At 35.9% G+C, this 24246-nt stretch overlaps 1 protein-coding gene across 4 annotated transcripts in view; it reads left to right on the forward strand.

Moving 5' to 3' along the window:
• The window catches only part of DIAPH3 (diaphanous related formin 3), a 501032-nt gene that overhangs the window by 261310 nt on the left and 215476 nt on the right, over positions 1–24246 (forward strand). For all 4 annotated transcript variants that reach the window (XM_032836998.1, XM_032836999.1, XM_032837000.1 and 1 more), the window contains one exon: positions 11694–11933. In XM_032836998.1, the coding sequence (XP_032692889.1) occupies positions 11694–11933 (240 nt within the window). The remainder of the gene's footprint in view (positions 1–11693; positions 11934–24246) is intronic.

A 24246-nucleotide genomic window follows, 5' to 3' on the forward strand; every position in this document is an offset into this window, starting at 1 on the left:
AGTGCATTTTTAATAAAATCGTGTAAATACTATAATATTCTGCTCAGTGGGCTGTCCACTAACACGAAGGTGAAAATTTGATGGAAGTGCATTATATACATACTCTTCACATAGACTTTAAGTATCTCCCTATAAATTGTTTATTTGTTTATTTTGTTAGAAAGGAAAAGTATAGTCACGTTACATAGGAAGAACTGGCGAGCATCACTTTAACCAAGTATGTCTGTGTGTGTGTGTGTGTGTGTGTGTGTGTGTGTGTGTGTAGAAGATGGAGAGAGAGTGTGTGTGAGAAAGCAGATAGGACAGCACAGAACTAGCTGAACTAGCTGGTTAATTTGGATAAAGTCTCTTTTTTTTGGTCTTCTTAAAACAAATTATAAGTTTTTAAAATTCCATTTACAGTAACATAAAAACATACAATACTTAGTAATAAGTTAACAAAAGCTATGTAAACCACTAGCAAAGATAAAACCGAGCAAAATATGCAAGTCATCTATTATAAGGCAGTAGGCAACCAGTAGAGGAAAAATTGCAAGCCTCGAGAGAGCAAACTAATCTTAACTTCATGAATGCCCAGCTTTGGCCTAGTGAAAATTTATAGTTAACAGCAGAGAGAGCTGGAGTTGAAATAGAAGTTGTGTTTTTCTCTAAGCAGAAGAGGCAGAGATCAGAATATATAGCAGTAGAAACAGCTGAAATCTTCTGGGCATTGAATGGGGTGGGATTGTGCAGAAAGGAACTCCGGTCGTCCTTGTGCAAATCTTCATGGAGTTTGCACCTGGATCCTGGGTTGTTCCTATGCTGAACAAGATTTGTCACACCGTAGCTATTACAGGTTGTGAGTGGAGCAGAGATCCTGGAGGTCCAGCATTGCTGGGAGGCTTGGATTTCTGGCTCTGCCAAAATAGAAAGGTAGTCTTAACACCTCATTTACTTACTTGGCATTTACTCAAACTAGAAAGGTTATACTTTAGGAATGAGCACCACACCCTAAAGAAGTAACTACTCTAGACCACCTTAAGGAAACCTGTAATCCAGCCTTGCAGACTCCTCTGGGAAGAAGCTTGGGCGGTCATCCGACCAAGTTAGAGGAGCTAGGGCAACTCATTTTCTTCTACCAGCTATACTAACAATGTGTAACTCAGGCGTGTACAACTTACGGTGATCACCCAGTGATTTGCCTACTAAAACAAGAATGAACATTCCTTGACTTACTTTTTTGCTTAGCATAATATAAGTCAGAGAAAGATAAATACCATATGAACAAAACAGATGAACATAGGGGAAGGGAAGGGAAAATAAAGAGAAAAACAGAAAGGGAGATAAACCATAAGAGACTTTTAACTGTAGGAAACTAAGGGTAGCTGTTGGGGAGGTGGGTGGGAAGGGTGGTGTAACGGGGTGATGGGCATTAAGGAGGGCACTTGATGTAATGAGCCCTGGATCTTATATGCAACTGATGAATCACTAAATGCTACCTCTGAAACTAATAATATACTATATGTTAATTAATCGGCATTTAAATTAAAATTTTTTTTAAAAGAATGAATATTCTTTAAAGGAATATTATAACTCAAACTTTTTGTAATATTATAATATTAAATAGTAAAGAAAAATAAAATGGCATTTATCATCAAAAGAAAAAAATCAAACCAGACCTACGATGGCCCAGATTTGGAATTTCACATGCGAAGACTTTACTGTGGATATTATGAATATGTTCAAAGAACTAAAGGAAATTATCTTCTAGGAATTAAAAACAACAACAACAACATGGTTTTAATTGAGAAATCTCTGCAAGGAAATGAAAACTATAAAAATTTACCATATGGAAATTCTCAAACTGAAGAGTTTAATAACTGAATTGAAATATTTAATGAGTACGTTTAATGGTATATTGGAGAGAGCAGAAGAGTCAGTGAATTTGAAGACAGCTCTATGGAGTTTATTTTATCTTAAGAGCGTAGGCCAAAATAATTTGTGTAAAAAGGTGAACAGAACCTTAGGTATTGTTGGGTAAATACCAATCATTCCCAAAACACCTATAATTGGCATCCCCAAAGGAGAAGAGAGTAAGATTGTGGCTGCCAAAATATTTGAAGATATAATGACCAAGAAATTCCAAATTGAGTGAGAAATAGAAATTTCAAGTTCAAGAAGCCCGGCATACTCCAAAGAGGACAATGTAAAGAAAAAGTCACCTTGGCACATCCAAGTCAAATTGCCTACAGCCAGAAATGAAGAAAAAATCATGAAACTAACTTGTTGTAGATTTTTGGGGTGAGGATTGGTGGGGGAGACACATTGCTTATGGGAAAATGAGAGATTTTTGCTGACTGCAGAAATAATGGAAAGTGGAAGTCAACAGAAGGATGTAAGGTATTGAAATAATTTTAAAAAACATGTAAACTCAAATTTTTCTCTTTAATAGATACCCTTCCCAAAACAGGGTAGAATAAAGACTTTTTAGTGAACTGAGAGGGTTTGTGGCTGGCAGATCTGTCCTACAAAGAATGCTAAAGACTGTACTTCAAACCAAGGGGAAATGATACAGGATGGAAACTCAGATCCTCAAGAAGAAATGAAGAGTGCCTGAAATAGTAAATAAGCTGTTTTCCCTTCTTCTATATTACTTAAAAGAACTGATAATTTAAAAAAAAAAAAACAACACCACTGCAGGATAGGACTTATAATATTCATAGACTTAAAAAATATGATGGCAGTTGCACAAATGATGGGGGCACAACAAATGGAATTATGCTGTTAAAACATTACATGCTGAAATGAATCGGGGTGTGAAATGGAGGAAGGCTGAGGCAGGAAAAGGAAAACATGTACAGATGCAATATGAACGTCATAGTAACGCTAAGTAGACTGCTCCAGAAGGATGTATCAGTAACCTAAGGATGCATTTTGTTAGTCCTAGAGCAATGAGAAAAAATAAAATGAAGAGTCAGAACTCAGATGCCAGTAGAAGAAATAAAATGGAATACTAAAAATTGCTTAATTACATCTTTCTCATCCTTTTCCCCGCTTTTGTAGTTGAGAAGAAGAGGGGACAAAGGGAAAACGGCAACAATAAGAGAAATAGCCTAACTATGGCTAGTTCAGAGAAGGTATACTTCAAGGCAAAACCTATTATAAGAAATAGTGATATTACACAATGATAGAAAGAGTAATTTACTAGGAATAATCATCTTAAATATATAAGCTTCTAATAACAGCATCAAAATTCACCAAGCACGAACTGGCTAAATTAAATGGAGAAATAGATAATTCCCTAGTCCTAGTCTGTAATGTCTCTTTTTCAGTAAATTCTAGAAAAAATATAGACTCCCTCCACCCCCGAAAAAAGTAAATATATAGCAAATCAAGACAGTTCTCTCAACTCTCTTGTTCTAGTATTTGTGGGGCTTCCTCAGAACAACTGCGGAATATGCATTCCTTTCAAATAGACATGTAACGTTCACCGAAGTAGGCCATTTGGGAATGTAGAATATATCGCGGTAATTTTCAGAAGATTGAAATCTTGCTGAGTAGGTTTTCTGTTAAAACTTAACTGGACAATAATAATAGAAAATCTCTGAAAATTGCATAATGTGGTTTTTAATTACTTGTGGGTCAAAGAAAAAGTCATTTTGAACTGATTGCAAACACTGAAAAACAAAACCAGATTTTCAAATTACAGATATCAAGAGTCAAAAGAATTTCAGTACAGAGAATTAGACTTGAACATATATGCAAAAATTAACAAAGTATTTTTGTATCAAATATTTCAGTGCATGAAGAGTATGTTATGACCAAGTGGTACAAGGGTGACTTAACATTTAAAAATTAATGTAGTTAACCATATTACCAGGAAAAAGGGAGAAAAATCACATTATCTAAGTAGATGCAAAATGAGAAGTATTCAGAATTTGAATTTGTGATAAATAAAAATTCTTAACAACTAGAAATAGGAACTCCTTCAACTTGATAAAGGATATCCACGGAAAACCTGTAACTCTCCTCATAATTGATGGTGAAAGCTTAAATGCTTTGTCATTTATGATTGGAATTCAGGCAAGGCTACCTATTCTTACACTTCTATTCAGCATTATAATGCATGTTTTAACCTGTATAGTAAGAAAAGTAAAAGAAATTAAGGGCCTGTGCATTGGAAATGAGGAAGTAAACTACCTTTATGTGACCTGATTATTGTAAATCCCTTATGAATTCACATAAGCAAACTTGGTTGAAGTAACCAGTGCATTTAGTAAGATCACAGAATATTCAGATACCCAAATAAGTTGTATTTTTCTCTATAAGCCATGATACACTAGAAAGCAAATTAAAAATAGTACTATTTACTTTAGCTCCAAAACTTAAAATACTTATGAAAAAAATTTCACTAAAACCTGCTAATTTTCTACATCAAAAGCCATAAGACACTGCTGAGAGAAATTAAAGAAATTGTAAATGAGATATTTACCAGGCTTATAAAGTCGAAGGCTCAGTATTAGTAAGATTCCATTTTTCTCTCAAATGATCTTAGATTTCTAATATATGATACACATTCCCAATCAAAATCCCAGCAGGTTTTGTTAAAGTAATTGACAGGAAGTTAGTTATAAAAAATTTGTATGGCATGCAAAGGACCTAGAAGAGTTAAAAATCAGTTTTGAAAAAAGAACATACTTGGAAGACATAGACTACTGATGCAATATCAAGGCAGTAACATTTTGGCTTAAAAATACGCAAACTTTTTCTAGAGAGTTTAGAAATAAACCCACGAAGATACTATTATCGACTGATTTTCAACAGAGACTTCATGGCTAATGAGTGTGGAAAGGAACTTTTTTGCATCTAACTGTACTGCAGTGCTTGGATATCTTACGAACTGAAATGAATCCCAAGTCTTGCATCATATTACACAGGACAATTAATGAGGAATGGAATATAGACCTAACATGCAAAGATAAAATATCAAACAGGTTTCAAGTGGTAGAAACTACTTAGCAAAACAGTTTAACAATTTCTTATAAAGCATACATTTATACTGTTTTTTAGATACTTAACAGAAATGACAAGATTCATACAAGAAAATTCATAAGGTCCTGTATTAGTTTCCATGGGCCTCAATAACAAATGCCCACAACTGTGATGGCTTAAAGCAACAAATTTATTCTCTCACATTTCTGGAGACCAAAAATCCTAAATCGAGGTGTTGGCAGGTTGGTTCCTTCTGGAGGCTTTGAGGATGAATCTGTTCCCTCCCTGTCTTCTCACTTGTGGTAGCTGCTCCCAGTCACGACTCTGTGTTTTCTAGCTGGTAGGATGACTCCAATCTCTGCCGCCTCCCTTGCATCGCTTTCTCCTGTGTGTTCCCCCCAGCTTTTTTTTTTTTTTTTAATTAAAATGACATCAGTTACTTAATTTAGAGCTCACCCTAAATCCAGCATGATCTCATGTGGAGATCCCTAATCACGTCAGCAAAGACCCTCTTTACAAATAAATTCACAGGTACCTGGGGTTAGAACTTGACACACCATTTTTCCAGTCCTTGTTTAACCCAACCCCTACATTGCCTCAGACTAGAAAACAAGAGTCCCCCAACATGGTATGTGTCTGGTATATTTTTACAATGAAATCTTGCTCATTAATAAAAACGAAAAAAGTACCTGATCACAGTACATATTATATGAATCTCAAAGTCATTTTGTTCAGTAAGAAGCCAGACATGAAAAGTGTTTACTGAAAGTTTTATTAAAATAAATTTTAAGAAGAGGCGAAACTAAGTTATTGTGATAGAAATCAAAACATTGGTTTCCTGTGGTAGGGTGGGAATTGTCTGGAAGCAGACATGAATGAATTTAAGGCACCAGAATGGTTCTGGGTTTTATGCCAGCTTTTTAATTCATCAGATATGAAACTTCTGTGTTAAGAGTATTTGCTAAGACTGCCAATTTAAATAAGAAGTCTTTCGCTCTCTAGCTTTCCCACTTACAGATCCTGAGCATCTACAGAACTCATTTGGACCTCCTATGAAATCCTTAGTTGTCCAGAATTGATAAGTACTTGTAAACAAAGATAAAGCAATATCTGATGACTGTAACCAATGTTCTATTTCTTGACTAGCTAGAGGAATATACATTTTGTCCTTTTAATAATTTTTGTGTAATTCTTGGCTTTGCTCCTATGAAAAAATATAAAAAAAATACCATATGTACGTTGCTGTTCTGTAGTTTTTAAAAAATTATTTTAGCTTGAGAGCTTTAATATCATAAGGACACATTTATTAAATTTTTTTTTTGTATTCTGAGCACTACCCAGGCATAAGGTGCTATTTAAATAGCTATGTTTTTGATACATTTCTTTCTTTCTTTCTTTTTTTTTTTTTAAGATTTTATTTATCTTGAGAGCATGAGTGAGTAAGCGGGGCGAGGGGCAGAGGGAGAGGATCTCAACCAGACTCCCCGCTGAGTGTGGAACCTAATGTGGGGCTCGATCTCAAGACCCTGAGATCCTGACCTGAGCCCTAATCAAGAGGGATGCTCAACCAACTGACCCACCCACAGAACCCTTTTGATGCATTTCTTGACATGAAATGAACTGTTTTTTCCCTCCTGAGCATTCTGGAAGTCTTGAAAATAGTGGCCAACTCATAGTAAAGGGTCGCTATTTTTTATGTAGTTTAGCAAGGAATCAAGTTAAAACCTTTTTTCTAAGTGTCTTAATTCTCTTAATAGATTCACATTTCTTAGAGGTCGCTTTCCTCTCAGCCCTTCGTCATTTTCTTTAGTCTTGGACAACGGAAGCATTTGTTTTTTCCGTCCTCCTTGCTTATTGCACCTCTCCCACAGAGAACGGAAGAATTAGCTAATAAGGAAGTATGAGTGGAGAGTGCAGTGTGAGGGGCTAACAAACACGAATCTGGAAAATACTCAAAATTCAGCACAACAGGAGGTAGTCGGGAAAGGAAAGGAGTCTGAAGTAGTAACAGGCAATGCTCACAGCAGGGTCATCTCCATAGTGTTTTGTCTAATAACTACTGCAGTGCAATTAAAGTCCATCTTACTCCTGGAAAAGCATAGGAGTAGGTTGAGTATCAGATGGTTTCTAAGTTGTGATTATTAATTTCCACACTGTGATGCTCTGAGTGGCACGCACACTTGGTTGACGGCAAGTTAGTTTGAGGGCTGTGTCCTACTGGCATGTGACCTCGAAGGAGTCCTTGAACCTTTGTGAAATCCTGTTGTGTTATTCCTGATACATGCACAAAACACATGAAGTAAAGGTTTAAGTCCGTTAAGACTAGAGTGAGTGGCTTTTCCATCAGTTGATTACTTACAGGGTTAGCCAAATGAATGGTTAAAACAGTTTTAAAACAGCCTGAGGGAAGAAAAACAAAGATACAGAGCACGTACTGAAATTTCTTTTGAGGGGAGTCTACGTAGGTCTGCAGGCAAGAAGGTCGGGGGGGGGGGAACCCAGCAAGTTTGATTTTTGTTTTTTAAGATTTTATTTATTTGTTATTTGTTTGGCAGAGAGACAGCACAAGTAGGCAGAGTGGCAGACGGAGGGAGAGGGAGAAGCAGGCTCCCTGCTGAGCAGGGAGTCAGATGCAGGACTCAATCCCAGGACCCTGGGATCATGACCTGAGCCGAAGCAGTCTGAGCCACCAAGAGATATTCAGAAACCAGATTATTCAAAATTCACCCCAGCGAGTTTTGAATAATTTGGTTTCTGAATATCTCTTATCTATAAAACAAAGAGAACCAGATATGGTATTATACATAACTGGTATAGAAATGTCTAATTCTATTTTTTCCTTAATAAAATAATGGATGACATGGGAAAAACATAATCATAATGAGATGATGGAAGAGGACATCTTCCTGGGGACTATTACTACTTTTTACCTTTTTTTTTTTTTAAAGATTTATTTATTTATTTGACGGAGAAATCACAAGTAGGCAGAGAGGCAGGCAGAGAGACAGGGAAGTAGGCTCCCCACTGAGCAGAGAGCCAAATGCGGGCCTCCATCCAGGACCTTGAGATCATGACCTGAGCAGAAGGCAGAGGCTTAACCCACTGAATCACCCAGGCGCCCACTACTTTTTACTCTTCAAGACAGATGGAAGGACTCAGATGATCAAAGTTGGCAGTCCTGATTTAGGTGACTTTCTCAGCGCTGAGTGGGCTCCCAGTCAGTACCTGTTGGTTCATTATTCTCCAAAGGTCTTTCATTTCATCTCTTCTCTGACAACACTCATGTTGCCAATAAACCCAAGTGTGACTGTAATGGTTACCCATGGTGTTCCAGATATTGCTTGCGGTTTGATTTTCACTAGTCACTGTTTGAAAGGTGTTCTCATTGCAACACGGGCCATCTATGGTCATGTGGTGGGGAGACTGTGGGAATCCTGCCCCCTGCTTTCAAACAACAGTGAAATCAAAGTATTTTCACTTTCACTTTTACGCCTTTAGATTGATCTTCAGATTACAATCCATTGATTTGGTGATGCAAGTTTATATTACTAAGACTCCGTAGCAATAAATTGAAAGGCTACCTCTGTGAAAGCGGAATTCTAATTTCTTCAAGCATTCTAATTATTAGCTGTCTTATAGTTTAACTTCTATAACTCTTCTTCTCCTCCTCTTCCTCCTCCTTTTTAGTGACTTTCTGTTACCACTGAGAGGGAAATGGAGTGCTCCATTTCTGCATCCAGCCTAGCCTGTGGCAGACAAATGAGAGGATCCTTAGCAAGCCAACACAATGCAAATCCTGTGTTGACGGATCACAGATCACATAAAGTGACAAAGAAACATCATTCTGGAATTTTTAAAAAAAAATTTCTTTTCTAATTTTTAACTTTTTTTCTTTGATCCAATGTGACAAAAGACTTTAGTTTGATTAATGACAAAGAGAACCCTGTGATTATCCTAGATCTTAAGATTTAGATCTTAGAATGTTAGCGTTCTTTCCCGGTTTGGTTTGGTTTGGTTTTTAAATAACAGGGACAGCCAAGCGTCCTGGAGGACACTTGTCCAAGTAGGCTATTTTAATAGAGGATTCAGGAACTTAACAAGCGTCAGGTGATCTCTCAGGTTCTTTTCCAACTCAGTGATTTTTTTTTCACTAAAATAAGTTTATTTCCTATGCGTCAAAATGTTTTTTTTGAAATTTGGAAGGAAAACAATATGCAAAGGACGTCTAATTTTAAAAGATGTTGCTCCAAGATGTATTTTGCAGGATTCCTTTCCTGACTTTGCTTGGTCAGGCTTTTTCATGAACTCGTAGCATTTTGTTCTGCATTACATCATACACTCACTCTATCTTTTCAAGGTACCTGTCCCCAGTGCCAGGTAGACTCATTACTCATAGAAATCTAGGTTATATTTTTCTAGGAAAATTAATTACTTTATACTGGCTACATATGGTTAGCTTGTCAGCAGGAAAGCTTCAACATATTTTGGGTCAGTATAATATAAGCATTTAAGCAGAGTTTTTTCTTTTTGGGCATAAAGTAGTACATTAATATAGGTTAAAACTAATATGTTTTGTAATACTGATATTTTCCTGGGATACCTCACATGTTTACTGCAAAGTAACAAAGTGTCATGAATGAGGCTACAAGTTGAAAACATGCCATGGGCACATCATACACCTTTTGAATGACCATACTTTGTGTATTCAGGTGATTACTCCTATCTCTTACTATTCTAAAGGATCTATTAAATGTAGTAGAACATTATACAGAATTGGCCCAATATACTATGAATGCCATTTGCAATGTTTAAGGATAAAAATGTAGGGAATTTAGCCCATTTGGGAACATTTAAGAACCATGAAGCGACTTGATGAGAAGTAATCACTGCTGAACTCTACTTCATGTGCTGGACCTAGAAGTCCAAACAGAAGGATTCATGCCCATTCACAATTAGTGTTCTAATAGGGCTTCATTTTATCTTTCTAACATTTTATATTTATTTTATGGAGCCATTATTAGTTTTTGCCCTTTTTTTTTTTTTTTAAAGATTTTATTTATTTACTTGACAGAGACAGATCACAAGTAGTCAGGGAGGCAGGCAGAGAGCCTGATGCAGGGCTCGATCCCAGGACCCTGGGATCATGACCTGAGCTGAAGTCAGAGGCTTTAACCCACTGAGCCACCCAGGTGCCCCCCGCCCTTTTTTTAATCTTATTTGAGCCTACAGTCTTCCTACTTTCTTGTTGGAAGAAAAAAATTTTCCTCTAGACAGGCAAAAGAGATATTTTTTAGAGATCTTTGTAGAGAGGAGTCATTAACTACATTAGTCGAACTCTTAGGATCTTGGCTGTATACACTTAAATGTTTAATCTGTCAGGTGGCTGGGGAGAACACTAAATGTGACTTAGCTCTTTATATTATTTACTAAGAAACTTTTCAGTCACTGTATGGATTTTGTTCATCAGACAATGTTCTCTCAGAGCTATGAACAGAGAGAAAACCCCTAATGCTGGTTAGGCAGGGCTGCTGGGCTGTACTGTTAAACAGCTAACCAGGGTCGGGAATAGCCTTTTGAATCTAATAAATTCAGGCCTTTGTCTGGTCTACTCAATTTTAAATAAGTCATTATATTATGAGCAGATAGTCTTGTGCCTCCAGAACAGAAATCCTATAAGCTTTGTGTGACATTGTCCTTTACTTTTTCCTTTAGGGTCTGTGACTGACAGAACTCTTCCTTATTTTAACCCTCTGGTGTTCTGTCACTTTTTTTTCCCCCTGATCTTGCCTCTCACTGCTTTTGATATTTATAATAGTTGTTGAAATTCAATAGTTTTACTGTTAATGCCTCATCAAGGTGTTTTAAGTCTAAATCCCTAGTATATTTGCCCAAGGAATGCATAGCTTAAATGCCTTTTGTCTCCAGGCTTCAGTTAAATGGCTCTTCTCCCCCCTTGTGATAGAACACTGGGGAGGAAGCTCAGGCAAGAACTTGCTGACCCTCTAGCCTTTTTGTTCTTTTTGTAGTCTTCAACCCCCCACATTTACAAGGGAACCCCGAGTCCTGAACAGGGTTCACATTTGCATGGGATGGATCTGTGGCTCCGCGAGTCTTCTGTCTCTGGCTACGCCCATGTTCCCTAACATGGACCCTGCTCATTTAGTGTGTGTCAGGAGTCATTCTACTTGGCTGTGTTTCTCAGGAAAGTCAATTTAGTACAAATTGGGACCTATTTACTTTCCCTCCATCTAACACATACTGTTAGTCAGCAGGGCTTCTGAGGACAGCGGTTGCTATTTGAAGAAAACAAACCCACTTTGGATCTTTCTGAATGCTTTAAACATGACCCCACATTTTCAATATTGAACAAAAATTAATGGTAGATCGGCTTTGTAATTTGTTGCCCATGTACCCTGTTACTGTTTGAAAATTTGGTTTCTGTTAAGAAATTATATGCACTAGATTACTTGACCATTGTCATCGAATTAAAGCTTTCTTTCCACTGGGCATCTAAATTGAGAATTTTTCTTCTCTGAGGAATGACTCTTGATTGCTCACAAAACACAAGCAGGGCTCTTCTCTCTCCCTGCTATCAGTTTGAAGGGACATATTGCTTCCTCGGCACTGTCATACCAATAAATCATCCCAGATTACTCGCAGTCATACAGTACTAAAGTATACCATGCATTTTAAAGGAAATCTGCTATTTTCTTTTCCATCAGATGAGCAATGTGAAGAGACTGCGGCCACGGCTCAGTGCTATTCTCTTTAAGCTGCAGTTTGAAGAGCAGGTGAACAACATCAAACCTGACATCATGGCTGTCAGTACTGCCTGCGAGGAGATAAAGCAGAGCAGAAGCTTCAGCAAGTTGCTGGAACTTGTGTTGCTGCTGGGAAACTACATGAACGCTGGCTCCCGGAATGCTCAAACCTTCGGATTTAACCTTAGCTCTCTCTGTAAAGTGAGTTTGTTTTTTAAAAACACATATTTGCCTGAACACTTCTTCTGAAATGCCAGCCCTGATTACATTGTTTAAATATTTTTAGTTTGAAGTGCTCGTTATCAGGAATTTGAACGAAACCATGAACCCAAACCCAGAGTGAACTGAGCTAATTTACTTAACCTTGGAGCTAAATCCAAATATTAATTTTCTCTGATCTGCAAATTCAGTGGAAGGATTTTGTTTAATAACAGAATTATGTTGTAAACCCAGGCTTTCCCAAACTAATGAAATGGAACATCAAAATATTATTAAATCTAATATTCAATTCAGGTAGCTGCAAATGATGGTATAGACATTTTGGGAATTGGTTAGGATTGCCACTACATTTTTTTTACCTTTAGGATTTAAATATTTCATTATTTTTGTTTTTGTTTTTGTTTTTGTTTTGGCAAGCTGACTAAAGGCAGAAAAGAATGAGACTGCTTTATATAAGTGGAAAATCATTAGGAATAAACATGCTTCAGGAGTCATTGATGATTTTGAAATGTTTCTATCTAAATATAATTTTAAAGGATGTGAAAATCAAGGAAGTTTAGAGGTTTGTTTTTGTTTTTGTTTTCTCCTGGGTTCTTCCACAGGTTAAATGTCCTTATGGCAAATATATTCACTGTTTTATGTAACAGGAGCTCTTTCCTCAGAAGCAGGTTATAGTAATAGCACTTTATTGATCTGCTTACAACAAATTCTTCTCTGTTACACATCACAAAAAAAGCTTTCTTTTGTTCTTGACCGGCTAACATCTATACTACCTGATTAAGAAATTTGATGACTGGTTTTCCCCACTGTCCAGAAGTTCACTTCACGCAACTTCACTTGTATGAAAGACTTACATTAGTATGCATCTGTTTCCAAACTGAAATCCGAAGAGGATTTCCGCTTTTACGAAATGGTGATGGCTTCTCTGCTTTATGCTATTTGGCTTATGGAGGGTTTCGGTTTCATGGGAACGCTCCACTTTTGGGTAGCAGGGGAGACCTGTGTTGCTATTTATTGCCACTTAGGGAAGGTGAGATGTAAATCCAGTTTTAGCTTTGGGTTTGCTTAAATAGTTGATCTCTCAGTGCTTTCATGACTTTCCTTATACAGTTTTCCTGACCTATGCCTCCTGTTGGTATAACAGCTTGTGAGCTAGCTGCACTCCATCTCCACCTTTTTATTTTCCTCTCATTTTCTGAGCCTGATATATTCCGTTAAGATCCCTAGCATGGGGGCTGCAATTCATAATCCATGTATCGAAGACTTCACACTGGTATGGAGTGCTTACTTATTCCTGTGCCAAACGCTTGACCTCATCGTCTCATTGAATGGATATAATTATTTATGTGGCATACAAGGAACCCCTGATTTTCACATGTAAATCATTATGATTAAAATTTTTTATAGAGCTGTATCCAAAAAGTTATGGCAACAGAGTTGAGAGAGAGGCTAGCTCCGTTAAGGGAGGAGAGCTAACCATTCAGAGAGGAATGGGAATTTGAGCTGGATCTGAAGTATGAGTGGATGTTCCTGAGAAGGAAAGGCATTCTAGGCGATAGCCATCAGTTGGCATGAAGGGTCATATCATGACGTATGTGAGTTCACCAAGGGATCAGAAGCTTAGGTGGCAGAGGCATAGGGAAAATGGAAATGAGGTAGTATATTGGTCTAGATTAAATATCATCTCCAGTGGCACACCTGATGGTAAAGATTAATGGAGACATGTTCTTTAATTCATGTGATATTCTCAGAGATGTCCCGTAGCAACCTAATTCTAATAGCAGTATGGAAGAAAGTTGAGCTGCTCTGTCCAGTCCTGGTACCATGAGCCATGTGGGGCTGTTTACATATAAATTAATTAAAATTTAAATAAACTTAGGGAATACCTCAGTCACCCTTGCCATGTTTCAGGTGAATAAGTGTCCATATGTGTTGGCAGTGTAAATAGAGCACATTTCCATCACAGTAGAATATTCTCCTGGACCACACTGGCCTAGAGGGTTATAGTTGGGAGAGACTCAGTGACTGGCTGACGTTTAGCAAGTGACTGAGGAACTAAAACTGAAAAGATAGATGGGGAGGATGATGGGAGCTGCCTTCATTATTTAACAAGTATTTTGAAACGGTGTGTGTCTATTATTAAACAGTGACTGTATATCGAGACAGTGGAATTACAAGCTTTGGTAGTGACAAAAGGGTTTGGGTTAGGGTGGTAGACAGGGCGAAGGAGAATGACACAGTTAAGGAGCATCTAGGAAACTGTGAGAATATGGTGATAATGAACTTGGAGGTGGAAGGGCGAGGAGGCAAGCACAACTGCCAGATTCAGGCTTTTCCTGAGCAGGGAAGCAAAGGAAGATGAGATGAAGAGCAAGGTCAGGGAGACATTTACATCAGCATATCAACTGGAGTTTGTTTGTTTGTTTTTTTAAGATTTTATTTGTTTGACAGTCGGATATCACAAATAGGCAGAGAAGCAGGCAGAGAGAGAGGGAGGAAGCAGGCTCCCCGCTGAGCAGAGAGCTCTATGTAGGACTCGATCCCAGGACCCTGGGATCATGACCTGAGCCGAAGGCAGAGGCTTTAACCCACTGAGCCACTCAGGTGCCCTGGAGTTTGTTTCTTAGTGTTAAGTGTCTATTCGTCTTGAGAGCTTGCATCTCAGAACTCCAGCTGACTTAAAAAAGTTGACCATATGCCCTCCCTCATACTTTCCTTGTAGAGGAGCTGCTGACAAGAGATGAGGTCTGATTGTTGAGGTAGAGTAGCCCAATACAGTGCCTGGTGCGTAGTAAATATCTGAGTGAATGACAATGCGATAGACAAAATGGACACAAATTTGTTCCTCTTAGTTATGTAGTTGAAACTAGACGTCCTCTCATACTGCTATACAGTAGCTGATGCATAGTAATTTACAAGTGCAATGCATGTTGCTATTATTTAACTATAGTTAATCTGTAAACCAGTTAATCTGTCGCCAGATAAGAGCCTGCTGTATTTTCAGGCAATGATACTAGATACTTTGATTATCCGTATTAGAAGCCTTCTATTGTGCAAGAAACAAAATAAATACCACAACTTTATATTTTTTATTAGCCTACATGTCAAGTTGAAAGCATGTATTGAACAAGATGATATCTCATCATGTTTGTTATCAGAAGAAGCAGCTTGATCTCTGACTATTGTGATTGAATTTTCACACTGAATATAAAGCATTTGGTTTGACGATAAATCTCCATAAAAGGAATTCCATATTTATTTGACAGTAGAAAGACAGGGTAATGTTTTAATCTGTTAAAACATGCTGGGTAATTATATGACATCTAGTATTCTATATTCAAAATCTTTAGCTTTAAATAACCTTTATAAATTTAGCTCTAGAATGAAAAGTGTAGAAAATTCATATTAGGATGTTAACTTTACATAGTTTAGAAATAATTACATGAATAGTGAAGTCTATATACATTATAGTTTAGTTTGGGGGGGCTATAGTACATCTTTGCATACATTTATAATTGAGATAACTAAATACAATAACAGTTCAGAAGGTAAGTTTTGTGAGCTTTTTTTATCTTAAATATTTGATCCGGCCTATGATAAATAAACATAAAAGTAAAATATGAGATATAAGAGAAACACAAGTGAGAATCTGTTAAGATATAGGTGTTTAGGTTTGAGACTCAGTGAAGTGCAAACATGGTAATGAAACTTCACATGAGCTAAAGATGAGTTTTCTTTCATTAACCAAACCTGAAGTTCACAAGAAAATTTGCATGTGTATTGTTATAAAAGAAAAATACGATATTGAGCCGTGGTCTTTAAAACAGGAAACGAAAAGATCAGTTACATTAGGATCTTTCTTTAAGAATTATCTCTCGTCCCCTCCCCCTTTCCTTTCCCTACATGTTTGGACCAGAGCCTCTTAGGGCCTGACACTCCAAGAGTACCCTCATGGTAAGGTACAAACATACTTTTCAGTTGCATAATGCTATTCCTAGTTGAAGTAAAATGGTATAAGTACCTTGCTTTCTGATGGCTTGGCTATTTAAAAGGATAAACCTTAGAATATATAAAAGAATGGACGGACTTCTTTTCATCCATAAAGTCCTCCCAAGATATTGCTAGATTTTAGATAAGAGTTGGATAATATGCAACTGGAAATTATATTCTTTTTTCAGTACCTGCTATTGATTAAATGGAAACCCATATCCTTAGAAATTCAGTCAGTAAATGGTAGGTGATCGCCTGACCAAAGTGCCCACCTAGAAAAAAATGTGTGTGTGCTTTGTGTAGAAGTTAATTTTCTTAGACCTGTTGTTAGGGCAAAGATCCTTTTTTTTTTTTTTTTCTCTTCTTCAGGTAGATCGATATTCTAGCAAAAGAGTGAGCTGACCCAATCATCAAAGTTTAACACCATACTAAAGTATATGAGAGGGTTTTAACTTATAAATTTAAAAAGCAGATGTTATCAGTCTATACACAATAAGTATAACATGTGTTTAATATTTCCTAATTTCCTAATTGGTTTTCTTTGAAATTATTGATTCCATTATAAATGTATCAGTATTAATCACTTTGTAAGAAACTTTTCTATTCTATTTGGTGGTAGAACACGCAGTGAGTTCATCTCAAAGATGAAGTCATCAAAGGATACATAGTATTGAGAGTGTGGAGGGGTTAGAAGTTAGGTATTAAAAGGGTAGGCAGCAGGAGACAAGATTTGTTTTTGTCTCCTCTCTTTATTTTGATTTTTTTGTCCATTTAAAAGATTTTTTTTTTTTTTGGTCTGTTCATTGAAGTGAATGAAATTTTTTATCTCATCTCCTATATGTTCCTTTTACAAGCACAGGCTAACCAAAAGTAGAATAAAGCTGCCCAGAACTGTGATGGAGAAGATTTTTATATTTATTCTTTCTTTCTTTTTTAAAGATTTATTAATTTATCGTAGACAGAGAGGGCTCGATAGTGGGGGGTGGGGAGGAGAAGTAGAGGGAGAGAGGATCCTGAAGCAGCCTCCCTGCTGAGCACAGAGCCCAAATGGGGCTCTGTCCCAGGACCCTGATATGACTTGAGCCGAAATCAGGAGCCAACTGCTTTACTGACTGAGCTACCCAGGAACCCCTGGAGAAGATTTTTAAAGGAAAAAAAAAACCCCAAAACTGTTTAAATTCCTTTTTGCTTAGTGCTCCCACCACCAGTGGGTGATTTCTTGAAATTATGAAGACCTCTTTTTAGAGTATCTTGATTCTCAACCTGGAGTTCTCCTTAAGAAATACTGATGTGTCAGCTCCACATTGGATCAATTAGTTCAGCATGTATGGATAGGGATCTTGATAAGTGGCTTTTTAAAGGTCCCCCAGGTAATTTTAATGCACAGACTGAACTGAGAATCACTTTGTCTTCTGCCCTACTTCTTTATCCCAGCTTGGAAAATCCCTGATGGGTGGTATGGAACCAGAGAACAAACATACAAAAACAAAACCCAACCAACACAAGGAAAAAAAAAAAAAAAAGAAAGAAACAGCTCCTTGTCTTCACTTAAGGATGAGTGGTGAAAATATTTCCAAGAACTGCTGCTTTTTTTTCATGCCAAGCTGAACATTACTCTGAAAGTGAAGAAAAGGAGTGAGTAGAGTGTGACTCTCAGGCACACAGCAGAACTGAAATAAGTTGATGGTTGGCGTCCTGAGTTATTTTGCAGGGCTCTGTCTTGTACAGGTAGAATTTCAGTCATTATTAAAAGCAGGAGACAAATACCTCTGCCTGTCAACTGTTAACAGCCGTATGGTAATACTGTGAAGGTTTTGTGAAATTTCGCTTCTCCTATATGGCCTTTTCCTCACTGTATGAAGTTATTTTGAAGAAAGACTTCTGCCAAACAAATCCATTGTTCCATCTGCATTGTGTTTTAGAAGGATTTTAGAAAGATTTGTATTCTTTATCGGATTGGTAAAATCACACCAGTGAATTTTGGCACCCTTTGAAAGTAAAGCAATTTTTGGCCAAAGACTTGCAGATAACAAATGCCATTCTTACTTTACATCCAGCCAATTAAGTCACTGAAATACTGACTTCCAAAGCAATGTGAAACTATTTAGGATTCTTAAGCCCTTTGATTCATTCATTAACATAATTAATCTATAGCATTTTCTAAGAAATACTTGGTTTTGCTAAGTAATAAATTTTATTCACATTACCTTTGTTTTCTTTTAATTACTATTAAGCATTGTAACTTGAAATTATTCTTTTACTAGAATTAGAGTGGCTTTGCTTGTGAATAGCAAATACACTGTTTGTGTGCTATCATCTCACCATTCTCACAAAAAGCATAGCTAATCTATCAAACTCCCTTTGCCCCCAACACAGAGACTCAACATTGTCCTTAATACTGTACTTCTAGACAGCTACTATCAGTTAGAGGTAGCACCCAAGATGAATCTTAGCAAGCATCCCTTTTTAGTCCAGTCTCCTGTTTTTATACATTTTAACAATGAAAAATAAAAAATTGAATAAGACCCTCTATTCCGGGAGGAACTTATTGTTTACCTCTTCTTTGTGAAGGGTCTGCATTGCTCTTATGTTTTGGGGATAGAGGCAAAACGTGCAGCATTATTATCTCTATAGTTACAGTTAAACAGTGGCATTTGTGAACATTTGTTTTTAGGTGGCAGAAGTGGAGTATGATGATAAAATAGGTGTACCAAAGGCAAAGACATTACAAGAAAGGAAAATTATTGGCCCATATCTCTCATAAACAGATAGATGCAGAAATTCTCAGCAAAATTTTATAAGCCAAAACCAACAATGTATAAAAAAATTACGTACCACAACCAAGTGAGATTTATTAAGGTGCGGGAGGCTGATTAAATATTTGAAAATCACTTAATGGAATCCATTACGTCCACAGGCTAAATAAGAAAAATAATTTGATCATATTAATATATGTTGAAAAGCATTTGAGAAAATCCAACATCCATTCATGCAAAAACTCAACAAACTAGAAATATAGAAGGGGACTTCCTCAAGTTGATAAGGAATATGTACAAAAACTACAGCTAGCATCATTCTTAATGGTAAGAAACTGAATGTTTTCCCTCTTCAGTTGGGAAAAAGGAAAAGCTGTCCCTGCTCACCATTCTTATTCAACATGGTGTTGGAAGTCCTAGCTAATGCAGTAAGACAAGAAAATGAAATAAAAGGTATTTAGATTGAGAAGGAATAAATAAAAGTGTCTTTGTTTATAGGTGAAATTGTTGCCTACATAGAAAATTGCCCCGAATTGACCAAAACAAAAACAAAAACAAAAAAAATACCACTTCCTGAAACTAATAAGTGATTACAGCAAAATTTCAAGATATGAGATTGACATAAAAAAGTTAATCACTTTCCAAACACCAGCAATGAACAATTGGAACTTGAAAGTAAAAATAATATCATTTATATTAGTGCAAAAAAGAGTAATACTAAAATATGAATAAAATCTTATGAGAAAAACTATAGAACTTTGATGAAAGAAATCAAAAAAGATCTAATAAAGAAATAGGTATTCCATGTGAATGGAAAAGAATACTCAATATTTTTAAGATGTTTCTTCTTCCTAACTTGTTCTAGAGATTCAATGTAATCCTAATCGAAATCCCAATGAATTATTTTGTGAGTATTGAAACCTGATTCTAGCGGTCATATGGATATGTAAAAGACCCAGAATAGCCAACACACCACTGAAAAATAACAGAGTTGGAGGACTGAACTACTGGACTTGAACACTTATAAAGCTGCTGTATTCAGAACATTCTTGTATTGGTTAAAAAAAGTAGATCAGTGGAACAGAATAGATAGCTCAGAACTAACTCCACATAAATACAATGAAATCTTTAGCAAAGAAGCAAAGGTAATTCAGTTAAGAATAATCTTTTGAAGAATAGGTCCTGGAACCAGTGCACATAAACATGCAAAAAAAAAAAAAAGTGTATCTACATACAGACTTCCAGCCTTTCATAAAATTTAACTAAAAATGGACAGAGGCCTAAATGTAAAATGCAAACTATAGAACTTTTAGAAGAGAAGAGAAAATCTAGGTGACCTCAGGTTTGGCAGTGACTTTTTAGATAGGATACCAAACACATAATCCTTGAAAGAAAAATATCACTAAGTTGGATTTCATTAAAATTAAAAACTTCGGCTCTGCAAAAAACACTGTTAAGATAGAAGATACACCACAGACTGGGAGGAAATCTTTGCAAAATACCTATCTGATAAAGGACTTGTATGCAAAATATACAAATAACTCTTGAAACTCAACAACAAGAAAACAAAGGGTCGAAAGACCTGACCAGACACATCGCTGAAGAAGATTTACAAATGGCAAATAAATATATGAACAGACAATCAACATCATATGCCAATAGAGAATTATAAACTGAAACAATGAGATAACACCACACACATATTAGAATGGCTAAAACTTGAAACACTGGCCAAGACCAAATCCTGGCCAAGATGTAGTACAATAAGAACTCTCATATATTACTGAAGGGAATCAAAATAGTACATCTACGTTGGAAGACTGGCAGGTACCAAGTTAAACATAGATTTTTTTTTTTTTTAAGATAATTTATTTTACAGAGCACGAGCACGAGTGGCAGATGGAGAGAGGGAGAGACTTTCAAACAGACCCCACCCGAACACAGAGCCTGATGCAGGGCTCAATCTCATGATCATGTGATCACAACCTGAGCTGAAATCAAGAGTCAGAGCTTAACCAACTTTGCCTGCCAGGTGCTCTATGCTAAACATATATTTAACATAGGATTCAGTGATCACACTCTTACTTACTCAAAGGAGTTGAAAACCTGCACAGAAATGTTTATAGCAGCTTTATTTGTAATTGCTAAACTTTGGGAACAACCAAGATGTCCTTTAGTAGGTGAATGAATAAACTGTGATGCCTGCATACAACACCTTATTATTCAGTAATAAAAATAAATTATCTCCCAACCCAAGAAAAGACTTGGAGGAACCTTAAATGCTTATTAAGTGAAAGAAGTCCATACGAGAAGACTACATACTGGACGATTTCAACTATATGTGTCTTTTTGAAAGAGAGAAAATTATAAAGATTGTAAAAAGATTCATGGTTGCCAGTGTTGTTTTGGGGAGGGAAGAAGAAAGAGTTGAAAAGTGGAGCACAGTGAATCTGAGGGAGGGATGTGTGTGAAACTATTCTGTATGACAGGGTAATGATATATATTATGCATGCTTCAAAATCCATACAACTGTAGAAGGTATAGTGAACCCTAATGTAAACAGTGGATCTTAAGTTAATGATGATGCATCAATATCAGCAAATCAGTTTGTACCACACCTAACATAAAATGTTACTAATAAGGGAACTGGTGTGGAGGAGAGGGTATATGGAAACCCTGTTATTTCCTGCTCATTTTATTCTGTAAAGCTGAAACTGCTTTAAAAAAAATAAAATGTGGTGTTTAAAAAATAAAAAGTAAACCATTTAATTTAAAATTAACGTATTTGTTTCATTTATATTAACTAAAGAACAGTGAGCTGTTTTAAATGTCTCGTGGAATAAGGGGACTGTATAAACAAACAGAACATTGAATGATATAGTAGATAATGTAATGAGCTAAAATTTTCACTGCATTGCAAAAATGTTTTTAACACTGCAGTTTCTGTGCTTACTAAAATCTAAGAGAAATAAGTTTAAAACATAATTCAGGGAAATTTGGGGGGATATGGAAGAAATCAGCTTATAATGATAGGAATCCACATTATATAAAGCATTTTCTTAATAATGTTTCAGCTCTCATCATTTTGAATGAACATTACATAATATAGATTATTTTTGTATATGAATATCACAAAGTATTTGTCTAGTAACTTTTTTTACCTAATATCAATTGATCTCCATCTATCTTGAAAATCATTGTGAAAATTTTATTATCAGTATTAATAATTATGGCAGTGACTTAGATGATGCTAATCATCTTATTTTATTTAAATTATGATTTTTATTTCCATTGTAGAGAGAACCAATCTTTTTAAAAAATTTAATCTGGATGCTGATTATTTTCTTAATGTGGTTACATATATCAAAAACATTATTCATTGTATAATTGTGGTTTTCACTAGTGAGTTTTTACTGGCATGTTGACCTTCTGTCTGAAAAAATATATATTCTCTGACAGTATGTTATTAACACATCTATTTTTATATGAATACCTTTAACTTAAATTTAGAGATACTATTGATACTATTTTGTACATACAAATCACTTTATTCTGCATAGGATTTACGATGGAATATGATGTTAGTACATATACTTGTTCAGGTCTGTTAAAGGTTAAACAGCTGTCTTTTCATCTAACCATATTCGTATAATATTGTCAGCACTAATCTACTAGCAATGTTGAAAGACTTGCTGTTTGAGTGATAAGATTCAGGTGGCATTTTATTAATTTATAGATAAAACAGTAGAAAGAATCATGCTCTCAGAACTAGAGATGACCTCAGGGTAGAAGGTGTCAGTTTTAAGAGGCTTTCCAAGCTAGAAGTAGCAGGTTATAGGCTTCGGTATTTTAAATTGCATTGATGTTCTTTTGTTGTCTTACTACCATTTTTGTCCGCTGTGGTTTTGAGAAATTTGTTTCTTTGACACATAATAAACTCAAGATTTTTGTAAAGGAACTGTACTTTGAGGTGGTTATGAACTTTGGATTCACACAGACATGGCCTCAAACCTTGGCTTTACCAGGTAGTAGCTATATGATGCGGAGTATGCTGCATGATCTCTCAAATCTTTTTTATCCTCTTTAGTTATGGGTATAACACTAGTTCTTCATAAAGATATTATGTGTTTTAAGCACTAAATATACCTTTTTTTGGCTACCCCTGGTCTCAGGATAAGTGCCACAGAAGAGCTATGGCTATAATAATGTCGTGGTATTAGTGATAGTGGTGTTAATATTGACTATTGTTAATACTTATAATTTAAAATTAATTTGATTATTAATATTGATCATTATCAATATTAATGGTATTAATGGCATTTACAAGTTAGGGTCTTCTAGAATGTTCATGGGGCAACTACAGATTCTCATAATTTTGTCATGTTATTATGTTCAGCAATGTCTGCCACAGCTAGAGTGTGCTGTTTCAATACATACTTAGATAATAGAAACACAATAATGGGAGCAGAGTGGCCAATTTCGCAATGTTCTTATGATTTAAGTGTCATTAGAGTAAGGGGCCTTTGGATTCTGAGGATCACCCAAAGTTTACTCAGTTTTTATTTTAGGAATTTTCCTTGTGATTAAAACAATGGGATATTCTTTAGATGTCATCCAAATTTTTGCTGAATAGCTTAAAAATATTTCAAAATATTGCATTATAGCTACAAAGGAATTCTACTCCAGAGTGACAACTAGGCCATGATTTATTACAGGATTTTCTTTTAACATTATTTTGTCTGTAATGAACAGAGCAGTTGAAGAAACTCCATCTTTTTGTTTATTTGACATCCATGCTGCATTAAATGTACCTCAAAGAAACAATATACAAATAAGAAATTCTCCTTAACAGCCATGATTACTCAACAAGATACATCTCTTGGCAATAAAACAAAAGGAAGCCTGTCAAGCAATGTCTGTTAAAATTTAAATAAAGCATATTTTTTAAACCTAAATGAATTTTTAAAGCAAATATTTTAGCTTCATTTTCTTTCCAAGAGTTAGTGTTACAAAGTATACTGAAGTGAACTGTTCTTTCTCTTCAACAAAATTAGACCCATCCCCCAAGCTTTCCTTATTCTTATAGCTCAGTCGCTGATTATGTATGATATGAGTAATTAGTGGAAATAGAATGTGCCTTTTTTGGTACATGTTTATCAAAACTGGGAAAAAATTGAACAAGTAGATTAAGACATTGATAAATATCCCATTGTGCGTTCATGCTTTTAGAAGGTGACCTTTTCTCATTCTTTCTTATGAAGAGACTTGTCGGGGGTGGGGAAGGGAGGAATAGAGTAATTGGGGCAGGAAGAATACCTTTGTGTACTTTTTCCTGAGAATGTTAGGACCTGAATGAAGATTCTCCACCCTGGAATTTAAAGCCACGAAGCAGTTTGTGAATGAGACACTATGTTACCAACAATTGGTTACCATCTTTGTTTCTTATCTGAACTTCTTTTCATTTATTAAGTTTACTTTCAATTTTATTTATTTGGAAATTTGATTTTTCTTTTGTCTTACAGTTAAATACAGATTCTGAAAGGATGGGA

This window comes from Lontra canadensis, unplaced genomic scaffold (assembly GCF_010015895.1).
Source record: "Lontra canadensis isolate GAN:19392208 unplaced genomic scaffold, GSC_riverotter_1.0 scaffold95, whole genome shotgun sequence".
NCBI lineage: Eukaryota > Metazoa > Chordata > Mammalia > Carnivora > Mustelidae > Lontra > Lontra canadensis.